This window comes from Candoia aspera, chromosome 15 (genome assembly GCF_035149785.1).
Source record: "Candoia aspera isolate rCanAsp1 chromosome 15, rCanAsp1.hap2, whole genome shotgun sequence".
In the NCBI taxonomy this organism is placed as follows: domain Eukaryota; kingdom Metazoa; phylum Chordata; class Lepidosauria; order Squamata; family Boidae; genus Candoia; species Candoia aspera.
In genome coordinates, this window is record NC_086167.1 from 2,815,068 (window position 1) to 2,835,319 (window position 20,252).

At 49.7% G+C, this 20,252-nt stretch overlaps 1 protein-coding gene across 1 annotated transcript; it reads right to left on the reverse strand.

The window, feature by feature from the left end:
- Positions 1 to 1,541: 1,541 nt before the first annotated feature.
- Positions 1,542 to 8,499, reverse strand: LOC134505729 (protein DGCR6-like). The gene is made up of 5 exons (XM_063315584.1): positions 8,338 to 8,499; positions 7,217 to 7,377; positions 5,652 to 5,752; positions 3,459 to 3,599; positions 1,542 to 1,929 (listed from the first exon to the last, which is right to left on the reverse strand). Exons 1-5 carry the CDS (start codon positions 8,487 to 8,489, stop codon positions 1,846 to 1,848), a joined length of 639 nt encoding a protein of 212 aa, XP_063171654.1. The 5' UTR covers positions 8,490 to 8,499; the 3' UTR covers positions 1,542 to 1,845.
- Between the last annotated feature and the right edge of the window lie 11,753 nt (positions 8,500 to 20,252).

Here is a 20,252-nt window from a genome sequence, read left to right on the forward strand (position 1 = left end):
GCTTGAAAGACTTACACTAATTTATTGTGCACTCAGAGTATTTATCATATTGCTGTACAATTTCTACCAATATAGGTGAAGATATCTGGTAATTGTTAAAAAAAAACAACTTCCAAATATAATCTGCATATAATTTGTATTCCGCTTCCCGAATGTCACTAGCTTATTAAATGTACCAAAGGATCCAATATCAGTTGAAACAAGTAGCATCTTTGGAGAGTTCCACATTTCATTTTAATTAGATAACCCTATTGGAAATCAGTGATACGGGATTGATTTTTTTATCCAAGAAATAACTTACCAAAAATCAGTTTTTCTTCATGATTTGCTCCAAAAACTTAGTATGTACCATATCAAAGATTTTTTCTGCATTCCATGATGCCAAAATGGCTGTTTTTTGTTTTGTTTCTTTTGGCATATAGTGCTGTTTTTATCAGCAGTCCGGTATTAACGGGACTGGGCCAGATTGCACTAGATTAATTATGGAAGGTAGTGACCTCTGTTGTCTTTGTGCCAAAGTGGCTATTAAACATATTTGCATCAGTATACGATGAATGTTCTGGATAATTACTTGCCCAATTCCTAAGGTCCATTTCGCCATGGGACACAGGCAGGTCCTCTGCTTTGAAAGGGGAATTGTAGAGTTCAGAGCCAGAGGCCGATGCAGGAAATTCTGAGGGTTGCAGTTCTAACATGCTAAGAGAGCCCAGATTGGGGAAGTTCAGTGCTTTTTAGATTAAAGGCTTTAATTTCCTGTCTTGTGGGGTTTACTGATGCTGTTTTAGTATGTTTTTATGTTTCGGTGCTACTTTGGTGTAGCATGGGTGCGTGCACTGGCTGGAGAACACAATACTTTGCAAGCTGCCCTGGGTAACCTTGATTTTGAAGAATGGCATAAATATTCAAATAACTAAGGGGAGAGAGCTAATTTGGTCTAGTGGTTAAGGTAACAGGCTAGAAATCAGGAGACGGTGAGTTCTAGTCCTGCCTGAAGCATGAAGCCAGCTGGGTGACTTTGGGCCAGTCACTCTCTCTCAGCCCCAGGAAGGAGGCAATGGCAAACCACTTCCGAAAAACCTTGCCAAGAAAACTGCAGGGATTTGTCCAGGCAGTCTCTGAGAATTGGACACATTGAACAGATTAAAAAAAAACAAAAAACTGAGTAAATATATGGGATTAAAAAAAAAACTTTCCCTAATCATAAACATTGAATTCTGGCAAACATCCCCATCCACAGGACTCTTCTCCTTTCCTCTCCCAAAACATCCCTCCCCAAGATGAAAACTTGCACAGGTGCTAAAAAAAGCATCGCAAGGCCTTGGAGACTTGGCTGTGGGCCCAGGCCTGGGACCCCAGGTGTTGTGACAGAGCCTGTTTCTTGGTTGGGCTGAATGTCTGATTGTTGCTTCTGCAGTTTTTTTCCCAGCTGCTATGTGGTTTGCATTTTTTGGTATATGTTTTTACCATTTTTAACACAGTTAGCCGCCCAGAGTCGTGTACTGAGATGGGCGGCCATAAAAATCTAACGAATAAACAAACTGTTTATTGCCTTTTTCACAGCCTGTATTTCCTATATTACAATTTCAAAATATCAACCTTGAGATATTTTGGAAATTCCTCAAAAGTTATAAACAAACAACCATGACCCCATCCCAAGAGAGGCAATAAACAAACACAAACTCGAGCTGAACTCCTCTGCTTGGAGGGGCTGCCAGGGCCCTGCCTTGCTTCGTCTCTGGCAAGCTGAGCCTCTTTAATAAAGGCAACGTGCTGTGTCATCTACTCTTCCACGAGACCAGGAGGGTCAGTGCGGGGCGTGGCGGGAGGTCCTCCGGTGCCTCCCTCTCAAGGAGGAGGCTTTCTAGGCTGCAATTCCTTTTGCTGCAGCTTGCGGATGAGCTCTAGCAGATTCATTTGGAGCGTCAGTTCCTGCAAGAGAAACAAGAGCTTTAACCTGGAAAGAAAAGAAGCCAACTTCTTCCACCCACCCAGCAGTGCAACTTCTTGCAAGAAGCAGGCAAAGCCAGCCCACTTCTGTACCCTGCCCACAAACAGTGGAGCTGAAGCTCACCTGGGAGACCATGAAGGTTTGGCTGCAACGGGAAAGGAGCGGGTGGGGTGGGGACTATTAGCAACGCTGAAGGCAGCAGCCCCCCAACCATCTGGGGTGAGTAACGTACTGCAGCCCGAGGTAACTGTGACCCTCTCCCTGCCAGGGGCCCAAATCGCTGTGTTAACATGGCCTCCTAGGAGGTTTCAAAATGTCTTCCCAGTTTGGACTGGGGGCAAGAGGTGGCCCTAGTGAGGAGGAAGAGGAGGCAGAGGCAGGCGAGGACTGTAATGGCCTGCAGGAATGGCCTTGGGAGACAGGAGGAAGAGCCGCAGCCGAGACAACGGTCAGACAAACAAAACCCAATTAACCATTTAAGACAGCAGCATCCATGGCACTCCCTCCTACTCTGTTTCCCCAATAACAATCTTGTGTGGTAGGACGAACTGCCAGGGAGGGACTGGCCCCAAGGTCCCCCAGGGAGCCTCCATGGCTGAGGGGGGACTGGACCCTGGCCCTCCCCACTTCTAGTCCAGCGCCTTCCCCATTGCACCACCTTGGCTCTGTCCCACGTTCCCAGGGAGCTTCTGGGGCTGAGGACCAGAACCTGGGTCCCCTGCCCCATGTCCAGGCCTTCTCCACTGCCCCAGACTGGCTGGCACCACTGCATCCCCTCTTGTGGGTTGCAGCCCGCTTCCATGGGGCCGTTCACCACCTCCCTCTCCCCTCTTCTCTTCTGCCCCCAGACAGGAGCTGATCCTGCATGCAAATCTCTTTTCTAAGCAAACTGTGATCTTGGAAAGGTTCTGCCAGGAGTACAATAAAACAAGCACTCTTTATTGTACTTTTAGAAAGTTTACACACACACCCCTTCTGTCTACCTCTCTGCACACACCCACAGCAAAAACAAAGAAACCAGCTTCCACTCTTGGGCTCCACTTGCTGGGCACACCCAAGGGTTGTGGCTGCAGTGGGTGACCTCTTTTTAAAATTTATTTACCACCCTTTATATGCCACTGACTTGCCAGCCTTAGCTGGCTTACAATTATATACAAAACATTATAAAAAATAAATTATTTTACATTGTAAAAAATAAAAATGAAGCCCCCCTCCAGGACCATCTGTTGCTGTGCGAGGAGATTCTGCTGCTCTGCAGCCCCCGCAGGAGAGACACTTCCATCCTCCTGAAAGACAGTAAGGTGGGGGCTGCCCTGACCTTGGGTGGGGGGTAAGTTACTTCAAAGTGGGTGGGCCACTAGAGCCCCACCCCCTGATCTCAGGAGGGGGGAGAGACATTTGCATTTAGCCCTGAAGGACGGGTAGCCTCCCCCCAGGGCAGAGGATCCGCGGCCCCTGGTCTTCCGCTGGCGATAAGCTTTGGGCACTAAGGCTTCTGGCCTGTACAGACCTGCGGGTTGGTGGTGATGTAGAAGCCAGAGACGCCCGCTTTCTCCAGGGTGCTCTGTTGGTCCACCACTTTCTGATCCAGCTCCAAGACAATTTTCTCGTCCATCATCCGTTGCTCGGTATGAATTCGCTGCTCCATGGCCTGAGCAAGTGAGAAACCCAAAAGGCCGAAGGAGGTCCCCAGTTCACAGCATATGGCATGCCTAACAATGCTCCAAGCTGTGGGCTAAGAGGGAAGGAAGCCCCCGCCACCCCCGCACTCACAGCAGGGTCACTCCATGTTGTACTTCGAAGACTGGGCATGTCCACAGAGTGTGATCAAAAAAGTCAGGATGGTGGCCATGACAGTGTGATTGAAGCTCCACCTGTTTTTTTGTGTGCCATAAAAAACAGGTACAGCTCAGTCACAGTAACCTGGCCGCCATCTTGCATTTCTGGACCACACTCTGCGAACACCCCTGTTTTAAGGCATTTGTGTTCTGTCCAAACACAGAGGATGCTCTCCTAGTCCAGTCCAGCAGGGAATAACTGCTAACAACTGCAGTTGGATAGTGGGTGTTACTCAATGCTGGCCTGTCTAGGACAAGCCAAGAGACCGCAATTTACGCCAAGTCTGATATGGAATGTAATCCCATTCATTCAATATCCCCCCTTTATTATTTTTATAAATAAAAATATGTCCATTTACTTCTGCATGTGGACTTGTACTGCACCTGAAGTTTCGGTTTCAAAATGTGTGATCTTACCTGATTTGCTACAAGAAGGATAGATTAAACAGAAGCTCTTACTAGTTGTTCCTTCTGACTGACGATTCATGTTATATTCAGATCAAGTATCTTTGATTATTGCTCTATACTGATTTGATTTTAATAACGATTCTGAAGTGCTAAATTGATAAAATGGTAGGCAATAGCAAACTTATGTTTTTTGAAAATTATTCAGTTTTATGTATTATTTATTTTCAGTTTTACTTATTCAGTTTTACGTAACTGTACATCTCTTTCCTATTTCCTTTCTGCTTTTCTTTCTTTTTTCTGTTCCTTTTCTAGGTTGCACTTTAATGTATCTATTAAGATAAAATAAATAGAAACTGTTAAAAAAAAAAAGGTCGATTTACTCCCATTCCCGTTCAGACATGGGATTCGGAGGCCGTGGTCCTGCAGGGCTCTTGACCCAGCCCCTTCAAGGCCTAGCGGTTGCGCTCGCACACAGCCCACTTACTCTTAGTGAGTGCTACCACTGATCCCTCTGTGAGCCCAACTCATTTAGATCGTTTACGCTTCACTGTATTAACCCTGAATTAACCCTCCAAAAATGGGTAATTCCATAAGCACATGAAGTACGTTTGCCTGGACAGGGTGACCTCGGAGCAGCCCTGCCACCCTCTCCTGGTGTCCAAAAGTAGATGCTGGAAGGAAACCGTGCGCCCTTCTGCCCACAACTGCTGCATGGAGATCTGGCGTAACTGGGTTCTGACTTCAAAGAGGACTTGAAGTCATTTCGGCACAACTCTCTAGTCCTTCCAGGAACGATGGGGAAGCAGCCTCTGCGCCTATTTATTTATTTATTATTCAGTTTCTCTGCCGCCCCCCTCGTACACAACGACTCTGTCACTTCCCTGCTCAGGACGCCTGACGAAGGCTCCTCTCTCAACCTTTACTGCCCTTAGAGGGGCATAAAACAGAGAAGGAACCATGAACCTGGTGGGCCAAAACATCCAGAATCTGGATTTAGACAATCCTTCTGATGTTTCCCAAAAGAGCTGTAAGCTCTACAAGCGGTTCCTTGGACACAGTGATGAAAGGGGAAGGGGTGCAAGGAGAGCGTTTGTGGCTGTCCTTGGAGCCACACCTGTACCTGTCTTAGCTGGAGTGAGCGAAAACTCTCCACCTATGCAACCACGTCATATCCAGAGATGTCAGCCTGCGCTGTGTGTGTGTGTGTGTTAAAAGTGGAGGGTGGGGGGGAGGAAGTGTCAGGCCCACAGGAAGTAGCCAATACTTTTAAGTTAGGAAAGAGACACGCCACTTTGAAGGCCAACAGGCTTCCACCGTAAAGCCTCCATGCTGCCTTCCTTTACGGACTTTGGCCAAAGGCATCTCCTGCGAGAGTCTGCCTTACTCTGGGCTGAAGCCCAGGAGGGAAAGTTCCTCCCTACGCAGACCTGTCCTGCCTTGGCAGGCACAGCTCTTACCTCCAGCTCTCGCTGCTGAGCGGCCTTCAGAAGGGGCAGGTTGTGAGTCTGGCAGCTCTGCTGGTCTTCCTTGTGCTTACGGAGCATCTCCTGCTTGAGGGCTGGTGGGAGGAGAAAAACAGAATGAGCCCACCAAGATGCAGCCCATCACCTGCCCAACACATTCAGCCTCTGTTGCAGGGCATCTCAACCTTGGCCACTTTAAGACGTGTGGACTTCAACTCCCTTGCTCCCAGCAAGGCTGGCTGGGGAATTCTGGGAGTTGAAGTCCACATGTCTTAAAGTGGCCAAGGTTGAGATGCCCTGCTCTACTGGCTTTTCCGCTACCCTCGTGGGGCGCAATACACAGCACGAGAAGCTAGAGCAGGGAGAGCATCAGAGCATCACCACTGAAGCCATCAAGCCTGAGCCCTGTTCAGTGCAGGACCCCAAATACCTCTCAAGCCTTTTGCCTCCCGAGCCATTTATTTCACAGCCCAACTGCCCTTCCTATGCCAAAGCCTTTCTAATGTCCTACCAGAATCTGCCTTCCTGTCACTTACATCCATTATTCCACATCCTGCCCTCTAGACTGACAAAGCACATGTTTTGACCTTCACCTGGGTGACACCTTGTCAAAGATTGGAGGAGCACCATTATATCCTCCCTTGGATTCCTCTTCTCAAGGTCAAACGCTTCCAGATCTTATCATCTTTCTGATAAAGGAAGGATCCACGATCAGCAATGACACATCTTTCAACGTTTCAGCCATAATGAAAATACAAAACATGGTCTATGCAGTCATAAGTGTATTTCTCAGGCCTGGCCCCAAGAGAATTGTATTTTTGCCTTTGGTTTCTTTAAGTTTTAATCCAGTATACTACAGTGAAATGTGGTTGACTTAAGAGTCAGTATACTGTACAACCAGGGTTCAGTGAACTGTGAGTTAACCTGTTGCAAAAACCCAGCCGTTGCACTGAACCAGTTTTAGGAGCTTTTGAACACTTTTATTATATTTATATGCAATTTTAAGCCAGTTTATATTTAAGAAATGTACCAGGTTTGCAGAGCATGCTAGTCTAAGCTAAAATGGGGCTGGGTATTTTATGGCTGGGTGTGTTGACGGAAGTGCCTTACATCTGGCACAGCATATTATGCAAACACAGCAATTATGTTTTGGTGGCTTGAGTACACACACATACACACACACAAAACAATACAGCTAAAAAACAATATGCTAAAAAACCCCAAAGCCTCTCTCTGGCTTTTGGCCACTTTGCAGAACTCTGAAGAGAAGTGAGGTATTTGCTTAGAGGCCAACAACACACGTTTGGTCAGCCAGCTTTCCCCAGTAAGGCAAGGTGGCTTCAGCAAAAGTGCGCGGTGGGGAGCACATCTGCCGGATCTCACGGCCACTCCATTACTTCTCCCGGGGTGAATCAGGGCTTCCTGGTCCTGGCCCAGCCACCTTTCACTCACAAAAAGGCAGAAGGGGAACATCGCACGTTGGCCCACCGCTTAGCCCCCTAACCAGAGAGTGCGACGGCTTGGCAGGCGTGACCCATTGGTGCAAGCGGCTGCCTTGCCTCGATGCTCGGTCTGCAGTTTGAGCCGCTGGTTGTACAGGTTTCGCTCCGTCAGGTGCTGGATCTCCAGCAGGCCCTGCACGATCTCAAAGACCGTCCCATCGAGGAGCGCCAAGGCCAGGTCGCTGAGGATGGTGTAGGACAGCCTCTGCTGGGAGGAGCTGTGGGAGGAAACATCCTTGTAATCAGGGCTGAGCTAAGCAGAGGCAATCGGGCCTGATCCAGAGAATGCAGCGCCACTTTCTCTATTTTCCATCTAGTGAGTCAGCTTCTTTCTCCCAAGCGCAAGGCTGCTTGCCTTTAAAACAGGAGTTTGGTTCCAACTGCATAACCTCCCCATTAATCTGCATTTCTGCTTGGTCAAAAAGGCTGAATGTCCACTGGGTTTTCACCAACATTAAACCCAGGTCAGCAGAGCCCGTTGCTGTGTTCATGTAACACACTGTCCCTGTGCCAACAGAGTACAGCCCTGGTGGGAGGCTTCTGTGTTGAATCACCACCTGACACTTTGTGGTCCAAGCCTGCTCCTCCCAGCTGTTACTTCCAAACCTTTAAAAGAAACGCCTTCCTGGAAAATATCATTTTATCATCCGCAAGCTGGTCTTTGTTAGACAAGGGCTTAACTTTACCACCTCCATTTTAGAGGCCGTAGTATCTTCACAGGCCTGAAAGAGAATATCTGAGTTTCCGTAACTCCTGTTAACTGGGGTTAACAAAGCACACTTGCTGTGCTCCACCCAAGGCCCATATTATAGCTTAGTTTGATGGTCCATTAACACCATATACCCAGGCCGGGATGGCACCCCACCTTCCTGACTTATGAACGGGAAGTAAGGTACTGGACCATCTCTCCTCATCCAGGAAGCTCCCTCTCAGCCTAACCTACCTCACAAGGCCAACGTGGGGAAAAAGAAGAGGAAGGCATCCTTGAACGCCCCCCGCCCCCCGAAGCAAGGGCGGCAGAGACTTCCAAGAGACAGAAGAGCCTCCCGGGGCAGAGGCTGCCACCGCCCGGCAGTCCCGCCGGCCCTGAGCGAAGCCGCCTCCACTTGCTCCGCCAGCCCCGCTTCGGCAGGGCAAAGGCCCCGCCCCATCCCCGCCCCCCGGGAGCCTCCACCCACCTGGGCAGCTGCTTGACCAGCCCCTGCAGCTCCGAGAGCAGCTGGTAGTGCCGCGCCTGCTGCCGCGCCGGGCGGTCGCCGCCTGCCCCGGCCGGGGGACCGCCCGCCTCCTCGGCCTCCGGGAAGGCGAAGGCCGCCCCGAAGCGCTCCATGGCCGGCGGCGGCGGCTTCTCGCGCGAGCCGGGAGCCCGCCCCGCCCTCTCGGCGCGCCCGAGCATGGGCAGAGCGCGAGGCAGGCCGGAGGGGCGGGGCTCCGGGCCTGTGCGGAGGGGGCTTCCTCCTCCTCGCCGGCCTCGCCGCGGGGCCCTTCCCCGCCCCTGCTGCTCCTCCCGGGCGTCGGCCGCGGACGCGCGCCCGGGTCTGCCCGGCTCAGCGATCCTCGGTCCCACCCCCGCGCGCGTTGGGGCGGATCCTCCGCGGCGCCCCTCCTGGGAAGCCGGCTGGGGCCCGACCCCGCGGCGGGGGGGAGGCGCCCCGAGGGCCCGACCAGCCCGAGCCGCGGGCCCGGCGGCCGGTTCCCCGCGGGGAAAAGCCGCCCCCACCCCCGCGCGGCCGGGTTCGTTCTCGCCCGCCGCAAGCGAGGACCGGAGGGGGAGATGCCCCGTTCCGACGCGCTCTCTGGAATACGGGCAGAGCAGCAGGGTTATATTGCAGTCCTGGATCACGCAGGGATGCCTGAATGGAAACTGGTGCACAGCAATTACGTTGCAGTGTAAAATGCTGGTCTTCCTGGGAGTGTGTGTGTGAGAGAGAGTTGCACATAGTGAAGGGGTGCTGCTACTCCTCCCAGCTTAGTCATCTGAGCATGTGCAGAAGGCTCCTCTTCACACTCTTACCACAGTGTTCTCAGCCGTGGCAACTTTTAGAGGTGTGGACTTAAACTCCCAGAATTCCCCAGCCAGCCATTCTGGGAGTTGAAGCCGCAGGGCTTGAAGTTGCTTGGCTGAGAAACCCTGGTCTGTGGAACGAATCTCTGAAGGGTTTGCACTGCCTCCTGTTGGCAGGGGGACTCTGCCAGGGACCCCCTCTGGTGATAATTCAAAAGTTCCCAGAAGAATGGCGATGGAATAAAAATAGAGCTAACTTACAAAACTTCCATATGCAACATCTCTTACTTGCTTCAGTCCCTTCCTTTAGAACAGGGTTTCTCAGCCCTAGCAACTTGAAGTTGTGTGGACTTCAATGCCCAGAATTCCCCAGCCAGCCTTGCTGGCTGGGGAATTCTGGGCATTGAAGTCCACACAACTTCAAGTTGCCAAGGTAGAGCAACCCTGCTGTAGAAGATGCTGTGCTGATGCGACCCTTGTTCTTGACCAGAAAAGTCAACCCGGCGTTTTGTAAGGCAACAAATAAGAGAGACCACATGATCTGGGTGGCTTGAGCTTTGGTTAGGCAAGGCCTTGTCCGGTTCTTTCTGTAAAGCTTATGTTTAACGTTTGATTGTGCATCTTTCAATTCACATGGGCAAAGTCTTTGAGGGCTATTATTATATTTTTATATAGTTCTGTTATATATAATTATATATACTACTATGTATTATCTAATATCATATATCATATAATATCACATTACATTACAGTATATATTATATGATATTTATAGCATTTCTTCACTGCCCAGAGTCTTTGTACGAGACGGGCGGTGAAGAAATGCAATATGTAAATAAATAAATGTACTGCCCTCTGCTGATGGGAAAGTGTCAGAGCAGTCCGGAAAATGACCATTGGTCTCTTGGATAAATACAGAATGCTGCTTTGAAGAATGGTGTTGATGGTCTACATTCCATTCCCAAATGCCCTCAAAGTGCTTATTTGTAGCATTCCGAAGAGCCACAGACCGGAGTAGCCAGCTTTTGGGGGCTGGGGACATACTTCAAATGCTCAGAGGGTGTGCCAGGCTCACTCCCCTGACAGCTGTTGTTGGGCACATGCCTTTTACTAGAAGGTGATCTCTTTCCCTTCAGCAAAGGATCGTTACCTTGTCGTGGTGCTGGAGCTTGAGCACCTCAATGATGCCATGAGCTAAACCGTGAAGGGCCACCCAAGACGGGAAGGTCATGACAGAGAGGTCAGACTAAATGCGATCCCCGGCGAAGGGAATGGCAACCCACCCCAGTATTCTTGCCGTGAAAACTAAATGGATCAGTACAACCAGAGATATGTCAGTATACCATCGGAAGATGAGACCCCCAGGTCGGAAGATGGTCAAAATGCTACTGGGGAGGAACAGAGGATGAGCTCAACTAGCCCCAGACGTGATGACGCAGCTAGCTCAAAGCCAAAAGGACGGCTAGCGGCCGACGGTGCTGGTGGTGAACGGCGAATCCGATGTTCTAAGGATCAACACACCATTAGAACCTGGAATGTAAGATCTATGAGCCAGGGCAAATTGGATGTGGTTATTGGTGAGATGTCAAGATTAAAGATAGACATTTTGGGCATCAGTGAACTGAAATGGACTGGAATGGGCCACTTCACATCAGATGACCACCAGATCTACTACTGTGGACAAGAGGATCACAGAAGAAATGGAGTAACCTTCATAATTAATAGTAAAGTGGCTAAAGCAGTGCTTGGATACAATCCAAAAAACAATAGAATGATCTCAGTTCGAATTCAGGGCAAGCCATCTAACATCACAGTGATCCAAATATATGGCCCAACCACAGATGCTGAAGAGGCTGAAGTAGAGCAGTTCTATGAGGATCTGCAGCACCTACTGGACAACACGCCTAAAAGAGATGTTATTTTCATCACGGGAGACTGGAATGCTAAGGTGGGCAGTCAAATGACGCCTGGAATTACAGGTAAGCATGGCCTGGGAGAACAAAACGAAGCAGGACACAGGCTGATAGAATTTTGCCAAGACAACTCAATGTGCATAACAAACACTCTCTTCCAGCAACCTAAGAGACGGCTTTATACATGGACTTCCCCAGATGGACAACACCGAAACCAGATTGACTACATCCTTTGCAGCCAAAGGTGGCAGACATCTATACAGTCGGTAAAAACAAGACCTGGAACTGACTGTAGTTCAGATCACGAACTTCTTATTGCACAATTTAGGATCAGACTAAAGAGATTAGGGAAGACCCACAGATTGGCTAGATATGAGCTCACTAATATTCCTAAGGAATATGCAGTGGAGGTGAAGAATAGATTTAAGGGACTGGACTTAGTAGATAGGGTCCCAGAAGAACTATGGACAGAAGTCTGCAACATTGTTCAAGAGGCGGCAACAAAATACATCCCAAAGAAAGAGAAAACCAAGAAGGCAAAATGGCTGTCTGCTGAGACACTAGAAGTAGCCCAAGAAAGAAGGAAAGCAAAAGGCAACAGTGATAGGGGGAGATATGCCCAATTAAATGCAAAATTCCAGAGGTTAGCCAGAAGAGATAAGGAATTATTTTTAAACAAGCAATGCGTGGAAGTGGAAGAAGACAATAGAATAGGAAGGACAAGAGACCTCTTCCAGAAAATTAGAAACATTGGAGGCAAATTCCAGGCCAAAATGGGTATGATCAAAAACAAAGATGGCAAGGACCTAACAGAAGAAGAAGAGATCAAGAAAAGGTGGCAAGAATATACAGAAGACCTGTATAGGAAGAATAACAACATCAGGGATAGCTTTGACGGTGTGGTCAGTGAGCTAGAGCCAGACATCCTGAAGAGGGAGGTTGAATGGGCCTTAAGAAGCATTGCTAATAACAAGGCAGCAGGAGACGATGGCATCCCAGCTGAACTGTTCAAAATCTTGCAAGATGATGCTGTCAAGGTAATGCATGCTGTATGCCAGCAAATTTGGAAAACACAAGAATGGCCATCAGACTGGAAAAAATCAACTTATATCCCCATACCAAAAAAGGGAAACACTAAAGAATGTTCAAACTATCGAACAGTGGCACTCATTTCACATGCCAGTAAGGTAATGCTCAAGATCCTGCAAGATAGACTTCAGCAATTCATGGAGCGAGAATTGCCAGATGTGCAAGCTGGGTTTAGAAAAGGCAGAGGAACTAGGGACCAAATTGCCAATATCCGCTGGATAATGGAAAAGGCCAGGGAGTTTCAGAAAAACATCTATTTCTGTTTTATTGACTATTCTAAAGCCTTTGACTGTGTGGACCATAACAAATTGTGGCAAGTTCTTAGTGGTATGGGGATACCAAGTCATCTTGTCTGCCTCCTGAGGAATCTATATAACGACCAAGTATCAACAGTAAGAACAGACCACGGAACGGACTGGTTTAAGATTGGGAAAGGAGTACGGCGGGGCTGTATACTCTCACTCTACCTATTCAACTTGTACGCAGAACACATCGTGATGTGCTGGGCTTGAGGAATCCAAGGCTGGAGTTAAAATCTCTGGAAGAAACATTAACAATCTCAGATATGCAGATGATACCACTTTGATGGCTGAAAGCGAAGAGGAACTGAGGAGCCTTACGATGAAGGTGAAAGAAGAAAGTGCAAAAGCTGGCTTGCAGCTAAACCTGAAAAAACCAAGATTATGGCAGCCAGCTTGATTGATAACTGGCAAATAGAGGGAGAAAATGTAGAAGCAGTGAAAGACTTTGTATTCCTAGGTGCGAAGATTACTGCAGATGCTGACTGCAGTCAGGAAATCAGAAGACGCTTAATCCTTGGGAGAAGAGCAATGACCAATCTCAATAAAATAGTTAAGAGCAGAGACATCACACTGACAACAAAGGTCCGCATAGTTAAAGCAATGGTGTTCCCCGTAGTAACATATGGCTGCGAGAGCTGGACCATAAGGAAGGCTGAGCGAAGGAAGATCGATGCTTTTGAACTGTGGTGCTGGAGGAAAATTCTGAGAGTGCCTTGGACTGCAAGAAGATCCAACCAGTCCATCCTCCAGGAAATAAAGCCAGACTGCTCACTTGAGGGAATGATATTAAAGGCAAAACTGAAATACTTTGGCCACATAATGAGAAGACAGGACACCCTGGAGAAGATGCTGATGCTAGGGAGAGTGGAGGGCAGAAGGAAGAGGGGCCGACCAAGGGCAAGGTGGATGGATGATATTCTAGAGGTGACAGATTCGTCCCTGGGGGAGCTGGGGGTGTTGACCAACAGGACGCTCTGGCGTGGGCTGGTCCATGAAGTCACGAAGAGTCGGAAGCGACTAAATGAATAAACAACAAACGATCTCTTCCCTCAGTTGCTCTCTCTGATCCCCTTTGTGGTCCGGATGCATTCCTGAAAAAAATAAAATAAAGTTATAAAAAGTGCTGGAATCGGTGCTTAACACAGAGCAATAAGTCTTCAATTTTTCCAAGGAAGTAATTTATTTTATTTTATTTATTATTCAAATTTAATTACTGCCCATCTCCCCCGAAAGAGGGACTCTGGGCGGTTTACAATAAAATCAAGCTACAGCCATAAACGTTAAAATCTCATAAAAATCAAAACACATTACAATTATAAAATGCAATAAATAAATATAAAATCCAAGAGGTTATTTAGCATTTAGTAATACTAAAAGGCTTCACGTTGTAGTGTGCGGAGGTGTGCAAAAAGTTGCTTTGTAAGAATTTGTTGATGGTGAATTGTATTTAGCTTCAGGTTTCACAGAACTCAACAAGCTGAAGGTTTTCAAAATTGCTCCAACAGGGAGGAAAAACTTTCTGCTGCAGTTCCTCACAGTCCAGAAAAAGGGGCTGCAAAATCAGTGAATGGGATCCCAGAATCAGAAAAGGCAAGGAGGCCCTTGGCTCTGACTTCTGCTCAGCCAAGAATCTAGAGGAAAGCATCCAGAGGGGCAGCTGTCCACCTCCAGTGAGGGGGGCCTCATCAGTGGGTGGGCGTCAGTTCCACAGTCACGCTTTTTACTGTCAAAGAAAATTCCCTCCCCCTTCATTCAGAATATACCTTCCTGTAAATGGATTCCTTAAACCCATTTATTCCTTGTCTGGCACCCAGGAATGATAGAAAACCAGTCTTGACTTTCTTTTCATTACATATTCCCGCTATTTGAAGAGGGCATTCCCATCTCTTCTCAGCTGCCTTTTCTCAAGGTTCAGCCTCTATGGCTCCTTTGACCTCTCATCTCTGATTCTGCTTCTCTTTTTCTGAGGCTGCCTTCAGATTTGTTCCCCAGCCTGGACACAGAACTCAGGCGAGGTCTGACCAGCATACTAAAATGGAACAATTAATTCCAGTGATTTCAAACCTGTGTTTCTATTGATGCACCTGAAACCTGCATTTAACAGCCACATTGTGGTGGATTTCGGCGCTGCCACTGATTCCCAGGAAGGAGGGAGCACATTCCAGGCAGATAAGAGGATTCGCAGACCGGAGATTGTTGCTTGGAAAGTTAAGAGGTTCAGGGTCGCCCCACCCTAGAGTCTCCCTGGTTATTCACCCTTAGGTCAGTTAGAGTAGCTTTAGTCTGGCAAGATTCTGTCTGGTGAAAACAATAAAGAACGAGTTTGGAATACGCTGACTCGACATTGTTCTTGGGCTGGCCCTGACACACGTCATATTGCTGACTTGGATTAGATTGTGATTGCTTACAAAGGTGCAAATCATGGACCACCCCCTCCCCAACCTGGACAGCTCCCTCCTGTTTGGTGAGCACTCGGAATACAGTTCAGAAGATCTGTTTAGAAGTGGATCCCTATTTAACTAGCTGGGTGGGTGGGGGGGTGTCCTCCTGTTTGGCCCTGCGCTTGCCTCGTTCTTTGCAGTTGGAGAGACTCAGGAAGGTGGTGTGGAGAAACACAGCCAAACCAGCCTGGAGGCAGGAGGGGCCACAGAATTTCTGGACTCCTGGGGCCAGACACTCCCCAACTTCCTGGGGTGTGAGAGGGAGGGAGGAAAAGCCCCCTTAGAGCTGCAAAATTCTCTTACTGGGGCCGATCTCAACAAAGCGGGGTTTGGCTCTTCTTGTGGAACTGATCTTGGGGCCTGGTGCCCCCAGTGGCTGAGGGGACTCGATCCGGGGCCTCTTGGCTCCTAGTCCAGCACCTTCACCGCGTCCCTCGAGGGTGCTTTGCCACTCCCGCTCGTTCCTGTGAGACCTGCACAGGCATTTCCTGTGTGGCTTCAGTGCTGTGATGGGAAGCCGGGATACCTGGACATCTGTTGGTGAGAGATGCATTTCTTCTGGGTGTCGTATCATATTCTAAACTCTCCCAAGTGGTGCTGGGCCCTCTGGCTCCCCCAAGAGTCCCCTCGGCCCTTCCCCCCCCCCGATCCCTCCCCTGCCCCTCCTCAACCCTTGGGGAGAACCCAAGGAGGCACTTACTGGGGCCCCAGCCCCTCCTCCTTTCAGAGGCTCATCGCAAGAAAGAAATGGGCAACGGCAAAGTGGGGCTGGTCCCTCTCCTCTCTCAAAGCTCCCCCGAAAGAGGGAAACGTTCCTGCCTCCGGGTGATGGCTGTTGGCCCAGCTCTGCTCACCACCCAGATGGACGGGCGCATTCAATGCCATCAACTCACCCAGCTCTTCTCACTGGACGCTCTCCGGAGGGATGAGACACCAGAGGCCCTGCTGCCCGGCTGGGGATCCTGGCAAGTGAAGCACAATTGTCCAGGGCCGCTGGGGACCCATGCATTCCCTGCACTGCTTGGGGTAAGACAAGAACCGCTTCACAGAAGGAGATTGAAACTGGAAATTAGGAGGAATTTCCTGGCCATGAAAGCTGTGAAGCCGTGGGACTGCCTGCCACCTGAAGTGGTGGGGGCTTGGTCACTGGAGGTTTTCAAGAAAAGATTGGCAGCAATTTGTCTGGGGTGCTCTGAGGACTCCTACTCTGGGCAAGGGTTGGTCTGGAAGACCTCCCCGCATCCCAACCCTGAGATCCCATGATTCTGTGAACCCTGATCCCCACTTACCTCTGAGCAAGCAGCCATTTCTTCATCTGGCCTGGCTGTTCCATGTACAGCAGCTGACAGGATTCAGAGCATCACACTAATTTTTCATGAATGTGCTGGTTGTGTTTTTTAAACTGTACTGTATGGCCTGGAGTTACCCCAGCTGCTTTGCTGTCCTCCCATTTTGGAGCCAGCAGGAAATCTTGGCCCCCCCCAAATCTTGCTGCCCCCACAAAGCGCCATTTCCATGCTCCTGTCTGTGGGCGGGTGCCGAGCCACTCTCTGAATGACTTCAACACACAATGTTGCATGGGCCGTGATTGCTGAATTCCCATTGAAAAACCTCCCCAAGTGAGCCAACTCTCTGGTTACTCCATGCGCTGCATTTTTTCTCTTTTCTCTCCTGTTAAGTCGGTGGTTTGATCCTTTGGAACTGTGGGTCAATCTTTCAGCCACTAGATGGCAGCCAAGCATTAGGGTTTTTGTATTTCTTGGCTGCCCTCTCCTGGCTGCCAGGATTTGGGTAAGTGTGTTTGGAGAGCAGGTTTAGCTGTGGGGGTTAGTGTAAACCTAAGAACCTAAGGTGAGAAGAGGCAGAGGAATTCTCTCCATCCCAGGCAGGAAGGCCTAGTCAGTTTCAGGGCTTTGCATTCTCTAGTTCAGGGTTTCTCAACCTTGGCAACTTTAAGATGGGTGGACTTCAACTCCCAGAATTCCCTAGCTAGCATGCACGGACTCCTGGGGAATTCTGGGAGTTGAAGTCCACCCATCTTAAAGTTGCCAAGGTTGAGAAACACTGCTCTAGTTTGACCAGCTGATCCTGGACCAATCCATTTTAAAAAGGGAATAGTGGCTGTGGAAGCAGAAAGGAGAGCGAGGAGTGGGAGAAGAAGCAGCCCCAGCTTTGCTGACCTGGAACATGGAAATCCAGGCTGCCTCTCCGTAGGCTTCAACATGCCCCACATTGCCCCCACACAGCATCTGGTGGTGAGATACGAGGGAAGCACCCCTCATGGAGCACAGCCCTAAAGCTATCCTTGGGCTCCCTCCCTGTGGATAGACAATGAGGCCCAGGATGGATCCATCAAACTTTTATTTCAGTCCAAGATCAGGGAGGGTGGTGAGACAAGTGGTGGCCTGTGGACACGTCTGCTCCATGGAGAGGAGGCTGTGCATAGATTTGCCCAAGGCTGGCCAACTTTGGTCTATTCAATAAGCCACAGTGAGCAAATCATGGCCGAGAGTGGTGGGAGGTGGCCTTGACTGGCCCTCAGCATCTTCTCCTGGTGGCTTAACCAGCATCTTCTCCCAGGTATCATTTCTGCTCATTTGCTGTGCCTTTGAGGTTAAGCGCTGGCTCTGCCCTGCAGTGGCAAACTTTTAAGATAGTTTTCCTTTACTATCAATAGCATTGCATTGTTGTGAGCAAATGCCCCCCTTTTCCCTTCCCAAAAGAAATGTAAATGTTTTAACGAACTCTGTAAACCATCCAGAGAACTTTGGTTATGGCAGATTAGAAATGGCGAGGGTGCTAGTGAAGCGAGAGTAGTTCAGAGCCAGCTTTTCCAGGAGGCCTTTGGTGATCAAACAGCTAGAGGAAGACCTGCCTTTATTGTGTGTTGTTGTTTACAGTTGTATTGGTTTTTAAATTATACTGTCCCTTGTATTGCGGCATGATTTATACAGCATCTGGAGCTCCCTGTTTCTGTCCTGACATGGGCAGCGTTGCTAGATTCACCAAGGCTCAACTGGGCTTCCCAAACTCAGCACTGATTCCCCAGCCCTTTCCTTAAGCGGCAGGCAGAGGAGGAAGACTTGTCTGACTGCCCGTTTGTCTGGAGGCTGCAGTGCCCTTTGCCATCTGGGAAGCCGGGACAGGTCAGTGGGTGGAGATGCCAGGCTGCCATACCCAGAGTCCTTTGCATCTCCTTGTGCAGACTCAGCAGGCAAGGAAGGAAAAGAGGAAGGGAGGGGAAAGGACCTTTGGGTAAGGTGGGGTAAGTGCCTGGTCTGTAGGGCGGGGCAGGTGGGCATCTCTCCTGAAATCCACATCGTTCTGGCTTACTTTAAACAGCCGCCAAAGAGCATCTAATGTATGGTTGCTAACCTGCACAGGGCCTCCTATCTGGAGGAGTCTGCTTGAAACATTCTGGTCCTTAAACAATGGAAAGACTAAAAATCTCTTCCCTAAAGAAAAGTGTGCAAAGAAGGAATTTGCCCTGGGAATGTAAGTCACGGTGTGTCCAAGGGGTGTCGAAGGTTGTGTGCATTAGAGGCGGCCAAGCTGGAGACTGGCTGGGTGGCGTGGGGGAGCGCCAGCCCCGGCCACTGAGGCCTGGCCTTGGCGGTGCCTGCTCCTTTTCATGGATGGTGCATTAAAGGGCTTTCCAGCCACCTTTGGAGGAAAAAGTGAAAAGATGTGCACAAAGTGCATCTTCAACTTTTCGTCTACACACACCCCTTTTAAAAAAATTCTGCATTTTCCATTATTAGCTCTCATTCAGTTTAATGAGGCAGTTTTGCTTTTGATGTTTCTTTCAAAGGAAAAAAAAAGGATGTCAGTTATTTTTTCTTGGGTCTTTTTCCTTGCACGGGCTGTGCCAAGGCTGTGCGTAAAATGTCCTGCCTCCTTCCGAGGGACAAACTCTGCAAGGGGCTGCACCCCAGCTTCCTCTCCTCCAAATCACCCCACAGGAGGGACCCCCCTCCCCGGCTGGACTGCTGGGTGGGTGGAGACCACCGTGATGGGGTGAACAGTGGGCAGGGTCACCAGAGGCCTCCCCAACCATCATGGCAGCTCAAAATGCTATTGAGAGAAATCCACAAGACACTCGCAGGGACTACAGAGGACAGACGACGCAGCCACTTTTGCGGAGAAAGGACGGCAACTTTTGGCATTCAATCTGCGAAGTCTGACCTGAGCAAGCAACTTCCAAGCATGCTGGGATTTATTTTATTTTTTAAAAATTGTGCCTGCAAGTTGTATTGACTCCTGGTGACTGCCTGTACTAGTCCCTGCAGTTTTCTTGGCAAGGTTTCAGAGGCGGTTCGCCACTGCCTCCTTCCCACGGCTGAGCGTGCACAGCTGGCCCAGGATCACCCAGTTGGCTTTGTGCCTCAGGTGGGACTAGAACTCAGGGTCTCCCAGTTTCCAGACCGGTGCCTTCACTACCACACAAACTGCCTCCCGTGCTGGGAATGCAAGTGCTCAAATTCCTACCAAAGGGACTGTGCAGTTGACTCTCTGTGGCTCAGAACAGGGAGCCCAAGAGACAATGTGGGTGCTGAAAGCCCAGCGTTTCCCACTGGCACCAAATACCTTAACGTGAGTTTGGCTCTCGGGCTCCGACTCCTCTGCTGGCTACAGGCTTGCTGGCTGCAGCAGTGAGCACTGACAGTTGCCCTTTGAAATTTCCCATAATGCTCCTGGCACAATCCTCCTCTTGGGGAATTATGGGAAGTTAAAAGGCCATGCGGCCAACCTAGCCACAGGCCAGAGGCCTTGGTCAGCCTTCCCAGCCTGGTGTCTCCCAGATGGGTGGGGACTAGGATTGCCTCAGCAGGGTGGCTTCGGGATAGGAATTCTGGGAATGCATTCCCAACACATCTGGAGGGCATCAGGTTGGGAAGGCCAACCCTGAGCTCTGGCCTGAAGATGTCTGGTGTGGGCCCCAAGCCAGCCTCCAGGCCAGAAGGTTTTCCTAGGGTGCTGTGTCCCTCAGCCACCTCAGGGGCTGGAGCAGGGTTGGGCCTGGTTAATCCTTGGATGGGAGACCACCAGGTAACCCCCATGAGAAATCAAAAGAAGGCAAGGATGAGCTCTTCCTGGGCAGCTGTCCATGATGGAACCAGTGGGTGAATTCACTTTGGGGCCCCTTGACCTTCAAGACATAAAGCTGGACCCGGTGGAGGAAAGCGGATCACCAGGAAAAGATGCCCAAAGACCAGGATGAGGCAGAGCTAGAAATGCCATCCTTTTATTGGAGCCACCCACTCCCGGCTTCCAAGCGAAGAGCTGCTGCGTCCCAGGCTCAGGGAGGCCAGTCGGAGGCAGCCCAGCCGCCTGGGGAAGAGA